General features: G+C 40.5%; 1 protein-coding gene across 2 annotated transcripts in view; it reads left to right on the top strand.

The window, feature by feature from the left end:
- The window catches only part of ankfn1b (ankyrin repeat and fibronectin type III domain containing 1b), a 144,449-nt gene that overhangs the window by 99,116 nt on the left and 23,280 nt on the right, over positions 1-22,053 (top strand). For both annotated transcript variants that reach the window (XM_075458176.1, XM_075458175.1), the window contains one exon: positions 11,123-11,245. In XM_075458176.1, the coding sequence (XP_075314291.1) occupies positions 11,123-11,245 (123 nt within the window). The remainder of the gene's footprint in view (positions 1-11,122; positions 11,246-22,053) is intronic.

Raw genomic sequence — 22,053 nt, forward strand, 5'->3', positions numbered from 1 at the left:
TCTTGCATCGGTTAAACGTGGCAAGAAACTGAGTGCGTGAGAGATCAGAGTGCACAGATTCAGATCAAGGACCCACCACATCACTGTACCTCACACCCCCCGAAGGTGCAATCTAAAGCAAATGTAGGGAGATGAGGGTTCCCACCGTCTGACGAGACATGACACACATTCCTTCATTTTTCCAGCCTTTTTTTCGACTCATGCCAATTTTTTTTTTCTTCCAGGGTATTGAAATCACAGTGTAAATACATACTGAGGAGTATTTACAATAGTGGCAATGGTGGTAGAAGAGGGCGCTAACTCAGCGGGATGAAAGACTGCCTCCGGCTTGCTATCTGAGTTTGTTGCTATTTGTACACTTGATCTGTTGCGTATGTGTGCACACATGTTCTCAGCAGAAAAAAGTGTGTGTTTGGAGTTATGCTGTTTTTCTTGTGCTTTTCATAACATTAAGAGGGTATCCTTATGTGAGCAGAATTTATTCAAATATCTGTGTGTGTTTGTGTGTGTGCGTTATTTGATGTGGCTTGGCTGCAGTGATGTTGAGCTGTTTGAGAACTTCCCAAGAGCGGGCTACATGGCCAAAGAACTCAGCAGGCAGAGACAGTCATTGTTTTGGGAAAGCATCCACATAATTTTGAGTGTGTTTGCGTGTGTGTTTGTGTGCATGTGAGAAATAGAGGGAAAGCATGGAACAGAAATGCAAAGGGAGAAAAAAGAGCTAACTGAAAAATAGCCTTTTCCATTCTGATTTTCAGTGTAAAACATGCACCCATGTTCTCTTGCTTTCTCCACACACACACACACACACACACACACACACACACACACACACACACAAATAACGATGAAGCTTACAAACACTCCATCCTCACAATCACATTAGCTTTGGGATTTTTTTTCTGTTACGCTGCATTTTAAATCCTTCACGAAACCCTCTCTCTCAAGTTTGAAACCATCAAAATTCAATTAGCTTTCTCAAAAACAGATTTCGAGCCTCATAGTTCACTGACGGCAACAATTCAGCTGTGAAAAACAATTTTGACGAGTTACTTCTGGTTTAAACTTGTCATTGTGAAGGTAATATTGATTGGACAATGTAACGGACATTGAGAAATGACCCCGTCAGCATTTAGCCTTGTTCCTTAGAGGCCTTGCTTCCACTGTGCTATACTGCCTGACACTAGTTACGGCACAATATCTTCTGGGAAAGTAAAGGCTCGATTTACAACAGAAAGAGATTGGCCTCCTTTTCTCTGATAGATAATGGTAGCTATCGCCAAGGCGCAAAAATATTGCATAGTGGAACAACGGCAGAAACTTTGGCTGGCAGAAGAAAAAAGTCTTGCTGTCAGAATATGGACGACCTCCTCAAGGTTGATTTAGTTTAAAAAAGGTAAAAGAATAATTCATCTCTGACAGGCATAGATTGGATGGAAAGAACTCAGGGACTTACAAGGCTATGTGGTCTTTTGGTGATTTCAGACTGTTTAATTACCCTATAATTGTTGGAGTGAGGATTCCTTCTTTTTTTTACATTTGCACTGCAAAAGAAAGGACTTATGCTTAGATTTGCTTCACATTCCACAGCTACCCTCAGGGAGCCCTCAGAACTCTTTGGTCCGAAAACACAGTTTGTTACAATGTTGCCAACAGAAAAAAAAAACTCAGTGGTAGAAGTCATAGTTTCCCACTTAAATGAGCTTCATAGGTTGCTGTATTTGTATTTATTTTTTTGTAGTTTTGATTTAATAACTGTCTTTCAGTGGGACATGGACATTTCTGTGAAGACGGTTTATTTACAGAAGCAGATTAAATCTTCACCTTTCCCCAAATGAGGTCAAGAAAGACCTCAATTTTAGGAGCGCCTCACAAATCACTAAACCGAGACGAGTAAATCACACGTAAAAATACTCACCGATTATAGTAATGAAATATCTTTGCTCACAATACGCTGATTCACAATACATCCTAGTTATGTGAGCGTGAAGCAAGATATTATCCAAAGGAAATTCAAAGGAGCAGAGAAATCCGTCATCGTCCAACAAACACAAACTTAAAGCTTTGCAGCAAGCAAGCCGATAGCAAGCCCATCACAAACTTGAGCTTCTAGAACCACTTAGAACTCTGCATGCAGAGCAGAAATGCCTGTTTTTTTTGGTTTTTTTAAATGGATAAACGCCATACCCATGACAGCAGATTTTGTCATTAACAGTTCAACAACTGTACAGCGAAACTGAAAAGTATTGGGCTGAGAAAGGGAGAGTTTAGAATACAATAAATCTATTTATCCTTATTTATCCTATTTATCCTTATCAAAGTATCGAGAAAAAAAAAAAAAAAAAAAAACATCAAAGGCTGATATTCTTACTTCCACAATGTCAAAACTATATATGGGTCACAAACATGCATACATCTTTCTCCCTCCTTGAGATTTTCTCATGCTTTCCAGCACAAGTCTGCTGATTCAGTCCTGATTGGAACCTCAACGCTGTGTGGCTGCATAGGGAAAAGTGGGGTGCTCTTGAGTGTGTTTTTGCGTGCATGTTTGTGTTGCTTTTTCAAGAGCCATTAATGTGATTCCAAAGGGTGTCCCTTTCCGTCCGGCCTGGCCTCTCAAATCCTCAGCTCCAAAGTAAGGCTGCAACACAGACACTTAAATGATTCTGTTCTTGCTGCGGTTTGTAATAAAGGTATGTTCTCATGTGGGCTCTCGCATCTATACTATTTTTCTTATTAACCACTTAACTAGTCAGCTAATGAGGCATGAAGCTATGCCGGCAGCCTTCACTCCTGCAGTCAGTACTGAATGTACCAGTGCAGGGAGTTAAGATCCAGGCTCCACAAAGTTTTATCAGCTTTTCTGTGTCATAGAGGAGGCCAGCTGGAGTCAACTGTGGAGTTTTATGGGGAGATACTGGGTTACAGTGTCATGTGAATTGGCATGGTGATTGGTAACTGCTGTCAGGTAGATATTTTTACAGCAGGCTCATAGGTTCAATCTGATAACTCCGACTTCCTTAACATCTCAACTTTTATCATGGTAGTAGCTGTAACTGTCAGTCCCTGTTTTCATCTTGGAAAATACTTTGATGCTCTTGGATCTAGGATCTGTTTTGTGTGCAGGTAATATGCAAACTGCCCATGTTCAAATGGGTGTTACTTCATCACTCCACTAAAATCTACCTGAATCAATACCCCCCCCCCCCCAAGAACATTTCACAATTATCTCATTCCACTTAACCGTAGAGGATTGGTTTGTTTTGCCTTTCCTTTCTCAATGGCATGGTACTCCAGCTCCAGACTCTAATAATTTGCAGCCTTCTATGTGCATGTCATATCGTTTCAAGATTAATTTGACTGCAAATCCATCATCTGTATATCTCACTGCGTTGAGTCAGCCTTATGCCACACATCAAACGCAGAGGAGGGAATGGTATCAAACCCAACACCACAGGGAGCCAACCAAAGTGAAAAATAGCATCGAATTCCTCCTAGATTTTTGTCTGCCTGACAATGTCTGTATGTGCCGATTCTGTGGAAAACAGGAGCAAAGTAATGAAAGGGAGACGTCTTAACCCCCCCCCCCAAAAAAAAAGAAAACCAAGAAGATTAAATGATGAGCGTAACTTAGAGATGAAGAGATAGAGGGAAAGAAGCCGAGATGGAAATAACTCTGTTTACCAAAGTGGGTGGATAGGCAGCAAATAAAAAGGCAATGTGGGACGATAACAGAGTCCCTGTCCTCTGGCAAGTAACATTATAGTTAGATCATTAGCTATTGATATTGAGCCAGTTATTGTTAAGGTTTATTTATGAACTGGCTTATCTTCTCCTTTGGACTCATGTAGCTGCGAGAAGACTCATCATCCTATCAACATATTTGCTATTATACTATTTAATTTTTCACATGTAGTTTATCATTTTGATACATTATTTCAGACCGTTTCAAAACATTAGCCAGACTAAGTTCACAGACTCCAGAGCGCATCAAGTGTTCCGCAATAACTGATTTGTTATTGCCTCTAATTTACGAACCCTCGCAGCAACCAACAGATTACACTTTCAGCAGCTCAGATAATGTGACTGTATCACAACTGAAGGAAAATCTTGTTAGCTTGAAGAAACATCAGAATGTTTTATTGGTGAGACCTGAGTCCAAGTGAAATAAAAGCAGCCTCTGCCGTGTAGAGAGACGTACACACAGACATGGGTTTGGATGGAGATGGCGAATGGAAAACAAGGCTTTCTTTGAGCAGATTTTAATTAGCAATGTTCATAGCTTGGCTGTGTTCTTTATGATTGGACCACTGAAAGCCTTTTTGTTTGCCTAATGAAACACATTGAGGGGTATGTTCATGAGTTGAACTGTGCTTTCCTTTGTGTACTTGAGTATTTGCTCTTCGGCCCTTTTTCTTTGCATGTATCTGTTATATCGGTGGGTGCGTACCTTCTTTTTGGCAAATTAGTGTTCCATTGGCACGAACAAGAAACCATAGCAGCAGACAGAGATGAAAGAAATCGCAGTGCTTTGTTTTCCCTCCTCTACAAAATAGTTGTTTTAGGTAGGCAGCCATTGCCCCTAATTGCTGAAACAGGGTCAGGTATTTGCCCGTCCCGCTCATGATTTACTATATTTTCTGTGCCCTGTAATCTGAAATAAGATCTGTGGTTGAGGTCAACAGAACCTCAGACAGACCACATAGATTGTGTAATGCATAGTTGTTGTTTTTTATATGGAATCCTATTATAAACACATCTCATACAAAATCCTCTGCGTAATCTGAGTAGCTACTGAAAGAATTTTCCAAAATCAAACGAATCAAATGTGCAAGGAAGTAAATACTCACAACCAGGCAATATTTTTTTTGTTTTTTGGGAAAACATTTCCAAGTTATATTTATATAATGAAAACAGGATTAAAAGTGCAAACAGTTTTCATCCAAAGTAGTTGAGTGTTTTAGGAATTACAGCTATTTGACATGTACATCCTGCTTTTTCAGGATCTCTAATGTAATTGGAAATATTTCCATTCTTTCGGCTCATGGGCGGTTTGTGCCTTGTGGTGAACCCTCTGAAGTGAAGTCATCTCTTTATGGTCGACTGGGATAATGACATTCGCGTTCAGACTTTTTTTTCCTTTTACTGACAGGGCCACGAGTGGATTTCTTTTCTTTCTCAAGATTGATCAAATTATCGATGTGGCCATGAATAATGTTCTCACGGATTTGTTTCATCTTAACAGCATTAGGATGGCTCCCTGACCACATGCTAAATGTCACAGCAGCAGCGTCAAAATTGAAATTTCGCACTTGGAATGTACTTTGAACCTGTTTAATTGATGAATAAATTATGAAAAAATAACCCACAAATGTCCAGGAAGCTACCTTTGATTCTTTGTAAAGAGGGTTTTTTTTACGTGTTAAAAAGCTTTAATTTCTTTCTTCAATTCGAGTTTGAATACCCGCAAATTAAAGCAAACAATACTCACTTTGTTAACTGTAATTTGAATGGGTTTTTCAAAACAGCTAAAATTCACCTACATTTAACTGTATTCCTGCAACACTTGAAGGCGTAGGGATGCTTCAAATGATGGCATTTTGCATTCAACGGAAAACAGCAAAAAAGTTCATCAGGATTCGAATTATCGGAAAGGGATTGCATGATACTAAAATATTGTTTGTATCATTCAGTTTCTGAATATATTGACTTCGGCTTGCACTTCAACATTACACCATATTGAACCTCATATAAATAACTCATTGGAAGACAGGTTTGATTCATTTTTAATGATAAACTATATATATACATGTGTTTTTCAGAAGTAAAGGTATTAAAACCGGTGCATATTGTCTACATTATAAAGGCGGCTGCCTGTAGCTCAGTTAAACATCTCTAAGCAGGGGCGTTTTTTGCCAGAATTCCAGGCAGTCTTAACTGCTCTCAAATAGTGGGTTACTGAGGCTACAAGCAGGGTCAAAGTGCTCCATCAATAGCTTTGTGTACTGTGTGTGAGAACAATCGGTTCTTTAGCCGTGCCTCCTGCACATGAATACCTCCCAACAGTTAATTGCTGCAATGAAATAGAGAGGGAAAGTGACATTAGGTGAGTTTTTTTTTTTTTTTTGCAAGAAAGCAGTCTGTCACAGTGACACTGTGAATGTTTGTGTGAGGGCTGGAAGCGTATATGTGAGCATAGGTCAACACTTTCTCCGTATCATCACACAAGCCGTTCAGGGCTGACAAAAGCACTCTTGTGCTGCAGGATTGGGGAAAGTTACCGATGCTGGCAAGATCGTGATATAAGTCTCATTGCAGAGAAGCAGCGGTGGGCTTTCAATTAGAAATGTACAGCTTGAAGAATGGTTATCATATTTTGGGGCTACCAGCAATGTGGCATTTCATGTACAGTAAACAAATTATGTACTGAAATTGAAACATAGATCATGTGTAGACAGTTACAGGTAATGTGAAAAAAAAACCTCAGATAAGTTACAGTGATTAGTTAGAATGTTAAAAGTTAAAAGTATATAATATAGGATTCATTCTGTTGCTTTGTGTCTTTTTGCCATTGCCGGAGGGCCTTCTTTTGGCAAATTTCCAGACAACGATGGTCAGCAAAACCACTGGGACAAATTTGAGTGTAACTGTATCAAGACAGGAAGGCTTAGGTGAGGCGCATTTGAACCAAAGAGAGGCTCACTGAGGGTTTTGAGGACAGAGGAGCTCCCTGATAGACAACATTCCTTCAAGGGCTTTTTTTTCTTGTATCACACCACAGACAGAACACACAACTGTTTTAATGGACAAGTCACACTGTATTTGTATACAGTATACAATAAACCCCAAGCTTTACAGTCAGTCTGTTTTTTGATGCCGTTTTTAATTTTGATACCAAATAGCTAAGCGCATGGATTAGATCAGACCCAGAACAGTTACATGTAGCAGACGGTTCCCAACGTGATGAGAAAGCTTCCTTTCTGCAGTCCAAAAGCACCAATGGAGCTGTAGCAACATCTTAACCACAGGCTGCATTTAAAAAAATCCCCACTTGCCAACATGCGGGCAGTTGCCATTTCAAGCTTGGGTCCTTTACCAAAGGCCATGGAGCTGAAGGGCTTTTCTGGGCAAAGCTCTCTCATGTCCATCTCCAAAAATGACATAGTTGTGACATTCCTATCTGTTGTATTACTTAAAGCAACCTGAGTCTGCCATTCCTAAGTGTTTACTACTGTTGTATAGTGCTAGGTTATAATGTATGTTTATTTTAAGATCTTTTTGTTGGAAACATTTGTTGGAAAAAGCAAAAAATGTTCATAATCGAATGTAATATTACGCAACGTGTTACATCATAACATAATAACAAATAACTTTCATAAGAATTGTTGTCACTGTGACTGTAAAATGTTGCACAAAGGATTTCAGAAAATGCTTCGAAATGCAAAGCTGATGGAGATTGCTTTCATTGTATTAATTAGTTAATGAATAGATAAAGCTGATTTATGTAAGTCGTCACAAAATACTGACGATGTGTCTTCAACAAGCCACAAAGATATGCCAGTTCAGGATTGTCAGTATTTTTATTATGACACAGATGCACAGAGGTCGAGCACGACATTGTAAAAGGATCCACAGTTAATCTAAGACTAGCTTTTAGAAGCCTTGTATCAATATACTTTCATTATATTACTTTGATAATGTACTTAAAATCCGCCAAAGCAAGATTATCAGTAAAAACTGTATTCAAACTGCAAACTGATCGTCCCATTTCAAAAGTTGTTGTAGTTCATCGCTGAAAAAGAACAATGAAAAAAAACAGGTGATCCACAAAGTCTTAGGTTTCATCATCCCAGAACCACTTATGTTTCCGTTAAATTTCATAACAGTCCATCAAACAGTTGTTGGGATAGTTCACTCTGGATTAAAGGATGACTTCAGCTTTACTAAAGGACGTCATTGTTATATCTTTCGAGCCATACCAGTAAATCCCCTCTGGGTTGGAAAAAGACAAACTCTGAAACAGAGTAAAAAGAAGAGCGGCTGAGGTGTGAGGTGGGAAATGATTGGGGGACCAACACTTCAAGGTATGCTGGCATACAGAAAAGACATGACAACCTATTGGGCAGACTTTGCACTAGCTTTCCGCTTTGTTTTCTCCTTCCTGGTGGTGATATAGATAGGTTATGTGTTGATAGGACCACGCGGTTTAGAGATATTAATATATCATCAATATTTTCATATTTAACTTGATGCTCCCTCAACCAATCTCAGTTCTCCAACAAAAAATGTTCAATCAAAGCCGTGATTTCTCAAACTGTAATCAACATTACAAAAAATAAAAGAAAATATAGTTCTGATGAAAGGATAATCAACAGGGATATCTTGAGTGGGTCTCCAAGGGGGATTGCGTCTTCGTGATCTGATGTTATCGGGGACAGCTGCACAGGGTGGAGCCAGCGGCAGCAGTTGCCAGCGGACCCACCTGCTTCGCATGTGCAGTTTTCATCTAAACCCCTCAAAGGGATTCCCTGGGTCCTTTCTGTGTCCACTGCCCCTCGTCTCTTTTGAAGTCGTGATCCTATGTGTTTTCAGGCATTACAGTTCTTATCCTTTAGCCCTATGGTCATGTCATGTCATGTGTTTGATCCAAACATTTGTTTGAAGTTTTACAAGGAAGTTTTATTTCGAATATGGGTCTCTGGCAAAAACCTATGAGATGCGTATGAACCAAAGCAGTCATTATCAATCAGTGATGATCCAGACCAATCACTCTGGAAGCCGGTGTATTAATCAGAGTTGTTCAAATCACTGAAGTCTATGGTTAATGTAAATAGACATCTGCAACAGTTGTTGGCAGCAGCTTTCCTTACAGGGCAGTTGCACTAATTTGATTAAAAGCCATTGAAGAAGAAGACGAAACCCAGGCTAACTTAATACCATCAGTTAGGGATTCCTCTGTCATCTGACTATAATCCCACACCCAATCTGTATGATTCACACAGGAAAATATGCCTCTTTGTCTTTGAGGTCAACCAACTCTTTGGAAAAGTTGGCACTGGGGCAGGAAACAGTAGTTGAGGGTGTAGGAGTGGGAACACAGGCAGAAGGGCTGTGGGTTGTTCTTCTAGATAAGCCTTAGCATGAGGTAATAACGAATGAGAACTCATGCAATTTCATCTCAGCTTATGGCAATGTCTTTGGAATGAGACAGTTGGTCTAAAGAGGGATATGTTATTATTGAGCATCAAATAATATTTTCAGGGGTTGTTTCCATATGAGGACAAAGCATTCCAAGTGTGCATAAATGAAAATCTTTTTTTTTTTTTTTATGATGGTGTTTGTAGAATGTGAATTTATGTTGTCTGTTAAGGATGTGAACTGGTTAGACAGAAAAATGAAACAAAAATAAATCAATAGTAGGGAATAATGAGACATTTCGTCTGTCAGTTTGAAAAAGAGAAGACAATGTTCCAGACAAGGTTGCAGAAAGCCCAGTTGGCATGCAAATTTAAAGTGTTTAAAGTTTCAATTTTCAAGGTCAGAACTGTCTTTTATCCACTCTAGTAGGAACATTTACAATGATGCAATAAAGTTCTTGATCCAATTTCGTCTTTTTTGAAGGATCTGATGATCTGAATCTGATCATATTGTGATAGAAAACATTGGACTTGACAGGGCGTTCTCAGACCTTCTGTCCTCTTTCTGCAGCAAAGCAGTTTTCTGGATAAAAAAAAACAAACATATGATGGTCCTTTCAGATCAGATGCCAAAAAATTGGCATAGGGACATTATGCCAATCTAGCTATTTAATTGGGTGAAACTGGCTGAATCACCCCACTGTCATTCATCCATGTCATCGTCCAGTAATCAAAGTAACAGCATAAGCTAATGTGTACAGTATCATAAATATTGTTATTTAAGTCTTATGCGGACTGTTATATATGCAGAATCTCACCAGTGATAGTGAAGCCAGATACAAGTTGTTGTTTTTTTAGAGTGGTGGGAGAAAATGCCCCAGTAGTGTATATGTTATGAACCTCAATCCAACCGTTCCTTTGTTTCCAGCAGAGCTCACCATGGAGACTAAAATGCTTTTTGGCTCAAGTTGAGAGGAGATCTATGTGTGTGTGTGTGTGTGTGCGTGGGAGTCGTTATTAAAGATGTTTTACTATTCCATAATGAAATGGAAACAACATGTCTATGACATTAGAGAAAGGAAGTACAATGTTTGGGCATCCGTCATCATTTTAAAGAAGAGTATTCATTGCGACATCAGTCAGAATGGCATTGTAAAGTTTTGTTTTTGTTTACAGTGCTTATAGTAGAATTATCAAGAGATTGGAAGTTGATTTATTTTCGACTTACACAAGACTCTGCTTTAGAAGCATTGTGAATTTTTACATCGCACGCTCTGCCGTTCAGCTTTCCTCTCCATAAGCCTGGCTCTTTGATAGAGAATATTATTTCATTTTGATTAGTCCCCAGTGTTACCACAGTAATATTGCAGAGCTGAGTCTCATCAAATGTGTTCCGGGCTCGGATTGAAGAAATATTACATTTCCTGTTTTTAATTTTGTGCAAAAAGTTGTACTGGGACATTGGCAGCCCAGTAGAGGAGATTAAAATGTGTGCGACTGCGCTGTGAAAAAGATTTGGAGAAAATTAGGCAGGAAGTATGCGGCTTTCCCTGAAATTCTAATGTTCCCTCTGGGAACTGAATCATTGTTGCACTGTTTGTCAACTTCAACTATGTCGAGCACTGTGAATTCTACAAAACTGTGTGTACCTTGACAGGTATATAGTAAGGCAACCCATCTTACTGTGATATTTATGTGTTGGGCAATATTTAACCATGTTGAAGCCTTTTTAACTTTTCATTCTTAGGTATATCAATAATAAACCCAAAGCATGTCACTCCCATGTAAAAAAAGAAGTAATTCTTGATTTTAGCAGTATTTTAGTTGCTTTTTTCCCTCCTGTGCAGTGACTATGAATGCATTGCAAGGTTGTATGGTCAAAGACAAATGCTTTTTTAAGACGACATAAACAGTGTGCCAATATTCTTGTTTTAAAGCAGTCTGTTGATTCTTTAAGATGATTCTTTTATCGCTCCGTCCCCCAGGTCAGAGTCGGGAATCTCCAAGTTTACGCACCGTCTATCTCTGAAAGAACGTCCAGCGAAAGCAGAGAAGACTTCTTCAGACCGACCACCGTCCTACCGGAGACGGTCTCTCAGTGTGGACTGGTAAGATTACAAGACATCTTTATACGTCTTTATAGGCATTGTTTTAAGATTATTAAAAAAGTTCAAGGGTTGCTATAGTGTGATTTGCCTCTATGACTTCACGATGAAAAATTAGAGAAAGTGAGGGGGATACTGACACATCATGGTTTTTAGCTTCTCAAATTGTACAAATTAGAGGAAGACAAACTAGAAACATTTGAACATTTTCAAATAGGCAAATACTTTGCTCATTATATGTAGATCCTGAAATTAAAACCCTATGAAAGATACAACTTCTAATGATCGGCCTGTTCACATAGTATAGACTCTGGTTGACGTGGATTTGGAGCTGGGTTTGGGTCAGGGGGAAGAGCGTGGGCAGGGTGGTGAGAGGGTTCTTCTCTGCCTCTGCATCTTGGTTTCGTTGAGGAGCGCCAAGCAGCTCCAGTGGCGCCGGCTCATCTTGCTCTTGTAAAGCTCCAGTCTTCAGGCAGCTGATGAAAGGAGTTTGAAAGCTTTCCATCGCTAGGCTGCCTTCCTGTCCCCACCCATGGGAATCCTTCTCATTCACTCCTCTTGATGCCTGGCCTGAACTCATTTATCTACCCGTTGATCCTGCTGTTCATCCATCTGGCATACCCTCTGAGCTTCCTGCAATGTATTCTTGGCTTTTACTTTATGCTTTTCTCACTTTTGGGAACACGGGTCTGGGTTTGAAATTATCTGATTCTTCCCTTGCACCTAATTTTTCATGTAAAACTGCACAGTCACATTTCCAAACTGTTCTGAGGTTCACAATTGCTGTGCAGGGACTACAGTAGCTACTCAGTATGATTACTTTGCGGTTTGTGGAGTTACAGGTGTGTCATTCTCTGCGGTCCTATCAAATCATGCTAGGGCCTGGTGTGAGGTCTTACAAGGTCTTTTGTTGGCCTTATGAGACCGACTGTGTGGTCTCAGATTGACACTGCGATGTGTGGTCTGGCAGTAGAAATGTGGTGTTAAGTGTATGAGCTGAGGTGTATGTGAAGTGTGAGGTCCTTTAACAGCTCCATGTTTTTCTCCCATGTTGCTGGAGAGGGGACCTGGCCTTTAAAGTTCAGGCCCTGATTGATGTGGTCTGGTTTTAATGAAACACAGTGGGTACATTGGACATGCTCAGTTACGAGAGGAATGAGGGGGGCTCCGCTACAGCTGGATTCTGACTTTCTCCGGCTTGAGCCACTATTACAGGAGTGTGACTCGCATTTTGTGACATAATAAATACAGGACCCCAGGAGAAGAGATTCAGGGTTGACGGTTGAGTCATGCTACTGGGAGGTGAAGCAAGGTTGGTCCAACCCCTGACAAGACCAGAGCAGCTCCTCTGGAATGCACAGTCATCAGGGCGGTCAGAAGGAAAACACATGTGCTACAAGCATCTATTGAAAACATCTTGAGTCAGTTGCATATTTGAAATTGTTCAACATTTAGAAAGCTTCCTGTTTTCTCACCCAAGCTATATATGTCTTGTTTTACTCATTATCAATGAGAACTTTACCGATGGAAGAATCCTCTCAGAACTGAAATGGTGTGGTATAGTTAAGTTTTAAAATCACAAAAAAAGTCCCAGTCTGTCTGTCTATCTCTCACTCCATTATGCCATCACTCCTGAACAATATCTTGTATCACAACCACCGATGCTGCAGCACTCTTGGTATCTTGTAGCTGCTTCAGGTGCTGCATGTTGAAGATCTCACAGACAAGGTTCTTTGCCACATGATTCTAGTTCACCCTCACTACTCATTTGGGTTTGGTTAGAAATGCATTCCAGAGAATTTAAATTTAAAAATTAGGTCTTTTTTATCCAATATGCTCTGAAAGTAAGGTTACAATAAATATATGTACACTGCGCTTTCCTTTTGCACTTCAAATTGAATGACTTGAGTTGAATGTGAAACAAGAGTCACATAAAATATCAAACTGGCAACTTCACAACAGTCTTCTACAAAGAAGCTGTTTCAGTTGGCTGAGGGCTTTACTATCTATTTAGTGGACCATTGCCATTTATGCCTATTCAAGTCCAAAACAGAAACAAACTGTGTCTTCTAATAGAATTCAGTGATAGCACTGCCCATATACAAGCTTTAAACAGGAGCTCTTTTATGGCTTTATCAAACTCTGTGAAGGCTGGCAAAGAGTTGGGAAAATGTGATCATAAAAGAGAAAGGCAATGTTATTGTTATTGGTAATCATTGTAAATGGGCTCTTGGGGTGTGGTTGGAGAAAAGAGTAGAAGAAGAGAGAGTATTAAAAGGAAAATATAAGTGTAGCTGCTGCCTGTAAAGTTCACTTTCAAAAAAAGATGTTTTATTTATTCACCCATTCAAATTTGGACATATTCTCTGCTCTGGGACACTGGGGAAGTATTTGCTAATTAACAGCTCTCACATCAACTCAAAGGAAAAACACTTACCAAGCGGACTCTATTGTGGAGTCAAAAGGAAGAGATGTGAAATCACAAACACATCCTGCATATGTGAAACATTTTTTGTTACTTTACAGGTATGGGCCAGGTCACGACCTAACATGAAATATGTACGCAACTTGGACTCATTATTGGACATGTACTAACAGTAAGGCAGTACCAGATGCTGATGGTATAAAGGCTAAGGATGGAGAGAATCCATGTGGCCATGTTCACATCTAGCAGCAGATTATCTATTATTCCCTGTTGTGTGAAATTGAAGGTTTATAAACCATTGCAAAGCTTTCTATTTTACAGAAGCTATCCGCTGGGTGTACATCAATTTACTCCATTGTGCAACTCCCTAACAACCGTGCTACAGGAAATCCCCTGATCTTTAAGCACATAAGTGTTTAGAGGAATTTTTTTGGAACATGTTTCTTATCTCATCATTCATCACACATCCTAAATCCTTGATATTAAAATAATGAAAAACATTCTAACAGTTTTAAATAGCCAACTTCGTTTGTGCATGTTTTCAGCAATTCTTTCACGAAGATGTACAATGTGTTTAGAAATACATCTCTGAGTGTGTTAGCCAGGACTTTAAGCCATTTGTGCTGGTTTAAATATGCTGCTCATACTGTTTATCACTTAGAGAATTTATAGCATTATACAGATATAAATTCAATATCTAAACTAAGCACTTGACCTAACAAAGGTTTGTTCCCTATTGGTATGCATATTTGCTTCTTTGTTCCCTGCGCATGATACAGACTCTGAAGACATAAAGTACAGTCAGAGAGTCAATACTGTGGCTATAAAGGGACAGTGGCTCTGTTTCAGCATAGGGACAGCAAATAAGTCTTATTTCCATATCCTCTCTTGGTGACAGAGAGACTGTTTCTGACCTTTGCCAAAATCCCAGAGCACAATAGAGAGGCAGCCATGCATATCAGCCCTACAGTTTTTATTTCCCAAAACAGTTCCCCTGCGCTACCCCTGAAGAGGAAACTCTATACATAAGTGCTTAAAGATCAACGTGCAGAGTAGCATTCAGCACTTAGACCATATCCACTTTATAAATAAAAGTTGAAAACAGAAAGAATGAAGTTGGTGCCACAGCAGCGACTGGTTGATTGTTGAAGTGTGTGGTTATGCAGTATGCACTGAAGGGCTTAAATCCTATCGTTCCTCTGAAGACCCTCTGCTCTGCCTGGTGCCAGCCTGTCTTCAGGGATAACTCCATGCTGACAGCACTCTGATGGTGATGTCTTTACTTTGATGTCAGGATAGAAAGTAGCCTGCCCTTCTCCCAGCCGTTATTTTAACACAGGCACACACTCGATGAGTGGCAGAAACTCATGTCTGCACATCTGATTTTCTCCTGGATATTCATGCTCACACATATACATGAGCAAACACACATTGTAATACTTAGTACTGAGTTGGGCTGGGTGTGAAGGAGGGGGGTTGGTGCTAATTCCTGTGAACTGTGCACAAAGGGAATATAAAAGGACACAAAAAATCACTAATATTTTAGTGGAAAAAGAGGGGCAATGCTCAGAGGGCCCGGGTGTAAAGTGGTTTTGGACAGTCTGCCACTTGCCTCATTTGGTTCTAATTTGGTTTAATATTACCCCCTTTTTCTTTTTCATTTTCTCCTTAAGTTCTCTCCTTTCTTCTATGGCTGAGGGCCGTCAGTTCAAACAAAACCGACAAATTAGGAGGTTATAAATGCCAGTCACTTTTCTCTTTAGAAATTTTAATCACAACATATTAAAGATCTATTAGAGATCACTGCAGTATCGAGCTGATTCCTGCTTCGAATGGGATGTCTGACACATCATTTCTGCTTTTGTGGGTGCGTTAAAATGTGTTAAACATCAGAAAGCTTTCTCATATGCACACTGATTGTGTATAACTTAATTTGAGCTAGTTAAAGACAACAAACAACCTAAATGCAATGCAAAACCAGATAATTACATCACTGAAAATATACTGTACATTGTTTTGTTGACATTCTTTAAGTAGGTCTGTTATCACCATTATTACATAGTGGCCTGATTGGAGATTTTTGAGCGGGCTAGAGTCATTTTGAATAATAGTTATAATCATCTCCATTCACTTGTATATAAACAGCTGAATGAAGATGAACAGAAATTTCCATCACTATTTCCACATAGTTTTTCCACTGTTTTTCACCCCCAACTCATGCAGTTCCTCTCGAGGTGTGTATTTTCTAATACGCTGCGACCTAGTGACATTATTCTGAAGGCTTTATTTGCATTGCCAAAAAACTGGACTAATTTTGGTTTTACTTTTTCAGGTTAACAGCAAAAAGGCTGCATTCAAATACTACTAATCGACAACTAATAGTGGCATTAACTTTAAGGCAGAACAAGTATGGACAATAATCTTCAATCTCAAGCAAGTTTGTAAGACAACCGTGTTACTCTTTTACATTTGAAGTCATGTGGAGTATTTTGCTCAGGAGAAATTTGTCTCTCCTTGCTGTGTCGAGCCTGTACATCAGCTGCTGTTTGGCCTGCAATATTCATTTGTTGAGGCTGAACTTCTGGCGAAACAAGAGACCACAGATTCCAGTCCACATGAGGGAGCAGGATTTCTGCAAACCTCTCTGCTTTTGGATCAGTTCTGTGCTGGTTTATCCTTCATATTCACACTCATGCACACTAATGTGCACACACAGGCACACGAACCAGCATGTAAAGATGAACATTAATATATACAGTTGTACAAACAGAGATTAGTACATGTGACATCAAGTACATATAAGGTGCTCACTTATGTTTGCAGAAGTTAACATGCAAGGACATGCGTGAACCTACACACACAAATATATGCACTACAGTGTTATGGACACACAGATACACACAGAATGTGTTCATGACTCTGGATGCTGTGGGCTGCACTAAGGGAGATTTATGAGGCTGGCTCCCTCTTGTCCTGTGTGTCTCTGACTTTATACTCTGGTTTCCACTCCAAACCTCAACTCGGCACACACAGAGACACACAGAGATGGTGATGGGGATGGAGGTCAGCGGGAAGGAGGAAGGGAGACAGGCTGAAAGACAGTAGTTTTGGTGTGTGGTGGGGTGACGGGAGATGTTAGGAAAGCTGGAGCAGGGAGAAAGCTGGAGCAGGGGGTTATGTGTCTGAATGAGATAGAAGTAGATGAAAGGACGGATTGAAAAGATGATGGAAAGAGTCGGCAATAGAGATTGATAAAGAGCTCTGTGACTTGGTTGACAGCTTGGAAAGGTGGGAAGTGGGAAAAGTTACAAAACGAAGAGCATGAGAGGGGAAATATCCAGTTTATGTGGTCTACAACTCTGTGTGTTTGTTTCCTTTTGGGAATCTGTTTGCAGCGACAGACAGCCAGTAGGTGAAAGGGTCAGATGCTTACCATGTGTTGCTACTAAGCTGATAAAAGACAACCAGAGCTAATGGAAGTAAACCCCTCAACATACTTTCTGTGTACAGTTTGTGCTTGTTTGTTTGACTTGAGCAGTAGTTGACAGATTAATATTAAAAGTCCAGGTTCTGTAGTACATAGATCCAGGTCTGCATCAATGTATATTACAGTGGCGTGTAAGCCCTGATAGAATGAGTTAGAGTTTGTATTTACTTTTAAAACATGCATTAATAAATCTTCTCCAATTCTTTTACGTCTTATTTTTCTATTCCTATATCTAATTCTGTCACATGACAGCCAGCATTTTCCCATTCTAACTCTAATAACTCTAATTCCTATCGACCTTGGTACTCATTCAAGGTGTGTAATTTAAAACTGATCATTTCCTGTATGCCGTAAGCTGTCCCTTCCCTGGCGAGGCTTACCTTAACCTTTCCACTTCCAGCTCTTATCACAGCCAGTTACAAAATGTGTGAAGATGAGATCTCATAGTCAGATCTTCATGTGAAGATTCATTTTCCTTCAAATCTTCACTACCTCAGAGTGTCCTAAAACTTGTTGGTGGTTGACATAAAGCTGGTGACCTCTGTCGCCGTTTTTAAAGGTAAATGAAAAAACTCAACATCATGGTAAAGCAGCCATACTGCTGTGTGTGACACAGACACACCAGCTTGCAGGTAAAAAACACTCACGACCCTGTGAAGGTCACTCTCACTGCAGTGGTGACTGGGAGAGTAAATTGGGATGTCTTGCAGTCTTCATGCTAAAGTAAACAAAAGGTGCTGCTACTTGGAAAATCACACTGCCACACTGTAGTATTAGCTCCACAGTTTTACCTTATCTGCTTTGCGTTAAAGCAGTATTTCATGTGTTTGTGACATTTGCACTACCTGCAACTTGGTTTTGATGGGTTGTACAGATGTTTGTAGAGACAGACCTAATGCACAACGTGCCTGGTTCTCCAGGTGTTGTGACATCAATTTTGACACATACCGTGAGCCTCACATAAGGCTCTGCATTGATGTAACAGAGAGCATGTGTCAAGCTTGGCTCCCTACACAAAAACAAAATGGTGTTTTTCACATGGTGTTCAATCAGTAATGACTCTTTCGATCTTCCCATGTTGTCACCCTTTCCACTCTCCCTACCATTTATCCGTCCATCCATTTTGGAGTTGGCGTGTGTGAGAGCATGTTTGTTATCGTTTGCAAAAAGCATCTATCACAGTAAGAAGAACAGTCTCCCCGCTCACCCATCCAACCACCACACTCTATCCTTATCACAGATAAATAGCCGTGGGACTTTAAACATGGCGCCCGGCCGGCGTGTGACTGAGAGAATGAGCCAACTGGTGGCTTCAGTTGCCAGGGGTCGCCCCCACCCTTCTCCTCTCCCTGGCTGGGTGGGTGGCATATGGTGGCCCAGGCAGGGACCCCATTGGTGTGACACACACACACACATACACATACTGAGAGAGACACACAAGGCCTGGAGCCACCCAGGCTGGACCCACGATCACCGTGGGAGACATTGTGTCACCAAGCCTCTGACAGAGGAGGGGTTGTGTGTATGTTTGTGTGTGGGTGATCCCACCTTGGAAGCACCCCCACCCACCCACACCACCCCCTTCCTGAGAACGACCGCCACTGCTCGCCATCTCATCCCCATGGTGACTCCACTGTTGTCTCTGCTCATCAAAATTAGAGAGATTTACCTCTGCATGCACACACAACACATGCACACACACAGAGCCAACAGGTGGCAGGCCTTGCTCAGCACAGCAGGCCAGATTCAAAGGTTAAACATACTGCTCACTTTTTCTCTGCCATTCTCCCAGGGGAGTGCGAGAGAAAGTGAGAAAAAGAGGACAAGATAAAAGAAAGGGGAAAAAGAGTGAGTAACACCATTAGCCTGTTCCCGGGAGCATCCAGTATGGTATTACATTTACTTCGGATCCACATTGGCGCCCCTAACATGGACATAAAAAGTGTGCAGTGTTCTAGTTTAGCTATTATTTGCACACGTTTCACTAGCACGCCAAGTAACAACCACGGTATGAGTCATCTGCAGTATTAGTCATCAGCACAGACTTTAGCTTCTCACAGTCAACCAAGACTTTGTGATTTTCTTTTTTTTTTTCACATTTGACACACACGCATGACAGGCCACAAGGGAAAAGTCTGAGTCACCCAAAGCTAACAACAACAAATAAATATCATATCAGCACTGTCAGCTTATCAGAAAGGGAAAGTTAAGGCCACAGTGGATTACCAAAACTGGATGAGTCAACAGTAGAAAAGATTGTCTAAAGTCTAGATCGTGTAAATCTGGTGTTAACAACTAAATCTTTTATTTATTCTGACCGGTACCTTCATTTGGTAAAGCATCTGGTAATGTTATTTTAGGACTTATGAAAGTACATGGTATGGAAAAATAACTTAATTTGAATACCAATACAGGCTCTTAAGATGGCCTTTAGCAAATATTATTTGGAATTATTTGGAATTATTTGGCCTGGCATTGTTGAATGATGCTTTCCTTGCATGACAACAACTTCAAACTGATTTTTGGTAGTAGGAGCTTTGTGGTTTCTTTTTATGGACCGATGACATTTGAATTAAAGCATGGACAGTTTTGCTACACACAATCCCCTAAACCAAAGTTTTTTGTTAAATTACGGTTTAGATTTTTATTGGGCCTTTAAAATTTATCTGCACTTAAAAAGTGACTAGAGTGTGTAACATGAAGTCTTGGCCTGGATATCTGCTGGTTGCACCGGGGAGGCCAAAAATATTAGTTGCTCCCCAGATGGGCTAAATCAGAAGATAATAGCCGATGGGTTCCCATACTCACATGACACGTGCCAGATTTAGTTGCATAGCCAAACACCATGGCATTGTTGTGGTTATGTTTTGTTTTTAAGTCAAATGAAAAAGGAGAAGCCAACACAACAAATACTTCATAGTTGTTGTCAGAGGTTCTATTACCTCTCATCTAAAACAAATTGTGGTGTAAAAAGAACTGAGAAAGATATACACATCGAATAGAGTAGTCCCTCCATGCTATTAGGAATTAATGTGTGAAAGTGTACCAACGAAACGAGACCGATGCTTACAGTAGAAACATCACTCAGTAAATCTTATCCAAAAGGGCCACAATTTTTGGCTTTGGAATCATGTGCACTCACTACATACGTTATGGGGTTTAAAGATGTGAGCACGTGTGTATATGTCTTCATCTGTTGCATGCATTAAAAGCTGCGGGTCACAGTGTTGGTGTGGCCTCATGTTGCCTATAAGCTGATAAGAGCCAAGGCAGTTCCAGCAATACTGCCCCCACCATCAGCCCCCTTTCTCTCTCAGCCTCTCCCTCTCTGCATCCAGCAGCCCGGCTGCTTCCAGCCTGTCTGGTGCCAAGACTCAGATTTCAGAATTTCCTTCTACAAGCCACATTTAGAGCAGCTAGCATACTCTGTGTATGTGTGTGTGTGCGTGCGTGTGTGTGTGTGTGTGTGCTCGCATGTGTGGGTGTGCATGCGTCTGTTTGAGTGAGTGAGTTTGTGTGACTTTCTGCTCTCAGTGCCGGTTTCTCTCACCCTCACGCCACACCGTTTTCAGTGAGCACTGTCCTGGTGCTGCTCTTTGCCTTCTCTGCAGCTCTTTCCGTCCATCCTTCAGCTCTCTGTTTATCTTGTGGAGACTCATCTACGCAGAAAGCAGATGTAATACATGTCAGCTAATATGAATGGTTCTGTGTGCAATAAACACGATTAGACACACACGAACATACGGTGCAGTTCCCGCAGTGTGAGACTAGTCCTGGTCAGGTGTTTGGAAAGAAATGTTAAGAAAGACAGGACAGCAAAAAATAACTGATGATTTTGGCCTCCTCAATACAACATGAGACCAGCAGTCCACGTTATTTCCTTTTCTGGCACCTAGATATTCATCCACATATGCACATCTCATTGTGTCAGCATGTTTATAAATTAATGTAACATTATCCATATTTAGATCATCACAAACTACTGACTTAGGAACATTGTTCTATTTATTCTTCTCATATCTTAGTTTACAGTTGTTCCATGTATTCCTGCAAGCACCCACTGAGACTGAATTGAGCCACCAGAACAGAACAGGTGTGAATTCAAGAAGATTACTGACATTTGAGTCAGATATGTTTGCTGCCGTTGGGTTGTGCGTAGATACTCTGGTCCCACTGACACCAGGTTTGATGGATTCATTTGATTTCGTAAGCTGTAACAAAAGCTGAGATTCATCAGCGCAAACAACATTTTGCTCTCTCCTGCCAGTCTGATTTATTCTGAAGTGTCTCTGACTTGTCCTTTTCCATAACGCTGTCATTAGCTGTCGTGCGTACTTGTGGCTGCCTTTTAGCTTGCACAGAAAATCCCACAAACTGTGCACTTTGTGCTATGCTGGAACCTACAATTATTTAAAATATGCTTCAATCATAGGTTTTTCCCATCATGACTTTTAGTCAGTTACTAAATGTCTAGACTCTGTCTGCATGTTTTTGTTTACCCCTGACTCACTGACTCGAGGCCCAAACTGTTTTTTTGTAGAAAAGCTGATAAAACTAATAGAGCAGATGCCTCGGGTTTGTGTGTTTGCAACTTGGGGCTGTTGATTGTTTGTGGGAGTATTTGATGTGGGACCGATCAAGGGCCAAGGATGGAGCTTGGCTCTTGGAAGAGACTTTTGGTTTCCCAGAAAAACTACTTCCTGCTTCTCAACACTGGTAAAACTGTAGGAAACTATGCACAGCAGACGTTGTGTGAAAGCTCTTGTGAGCTAAAGATTTGTTGTGTTTTTGTATCAGCTTGATTCTTTCCATCTCTGGTTCCTTCTGTGTATTATTGAAGCAATGGCAGTCCTAAACTAAAAGCAGTGTCTTAACCGAGGTTGAAGTGTTGTTAAAAGA

This window comes from Odontesthes bonariensis, chromosome 23 (genome assembly GCF_027942865.1).
Source record: "Odontesthes bonariensis isolate fOdoBon6 chromosome 23, fOdoBon6.hap1, whole genome shotgun sequence".
NCBI lineage: Eukaryota > Metazoa > Chordata > Actinopteri > Atheriniformes > Atherinopsidae > Odontesthes > Odontesthes bonariensis.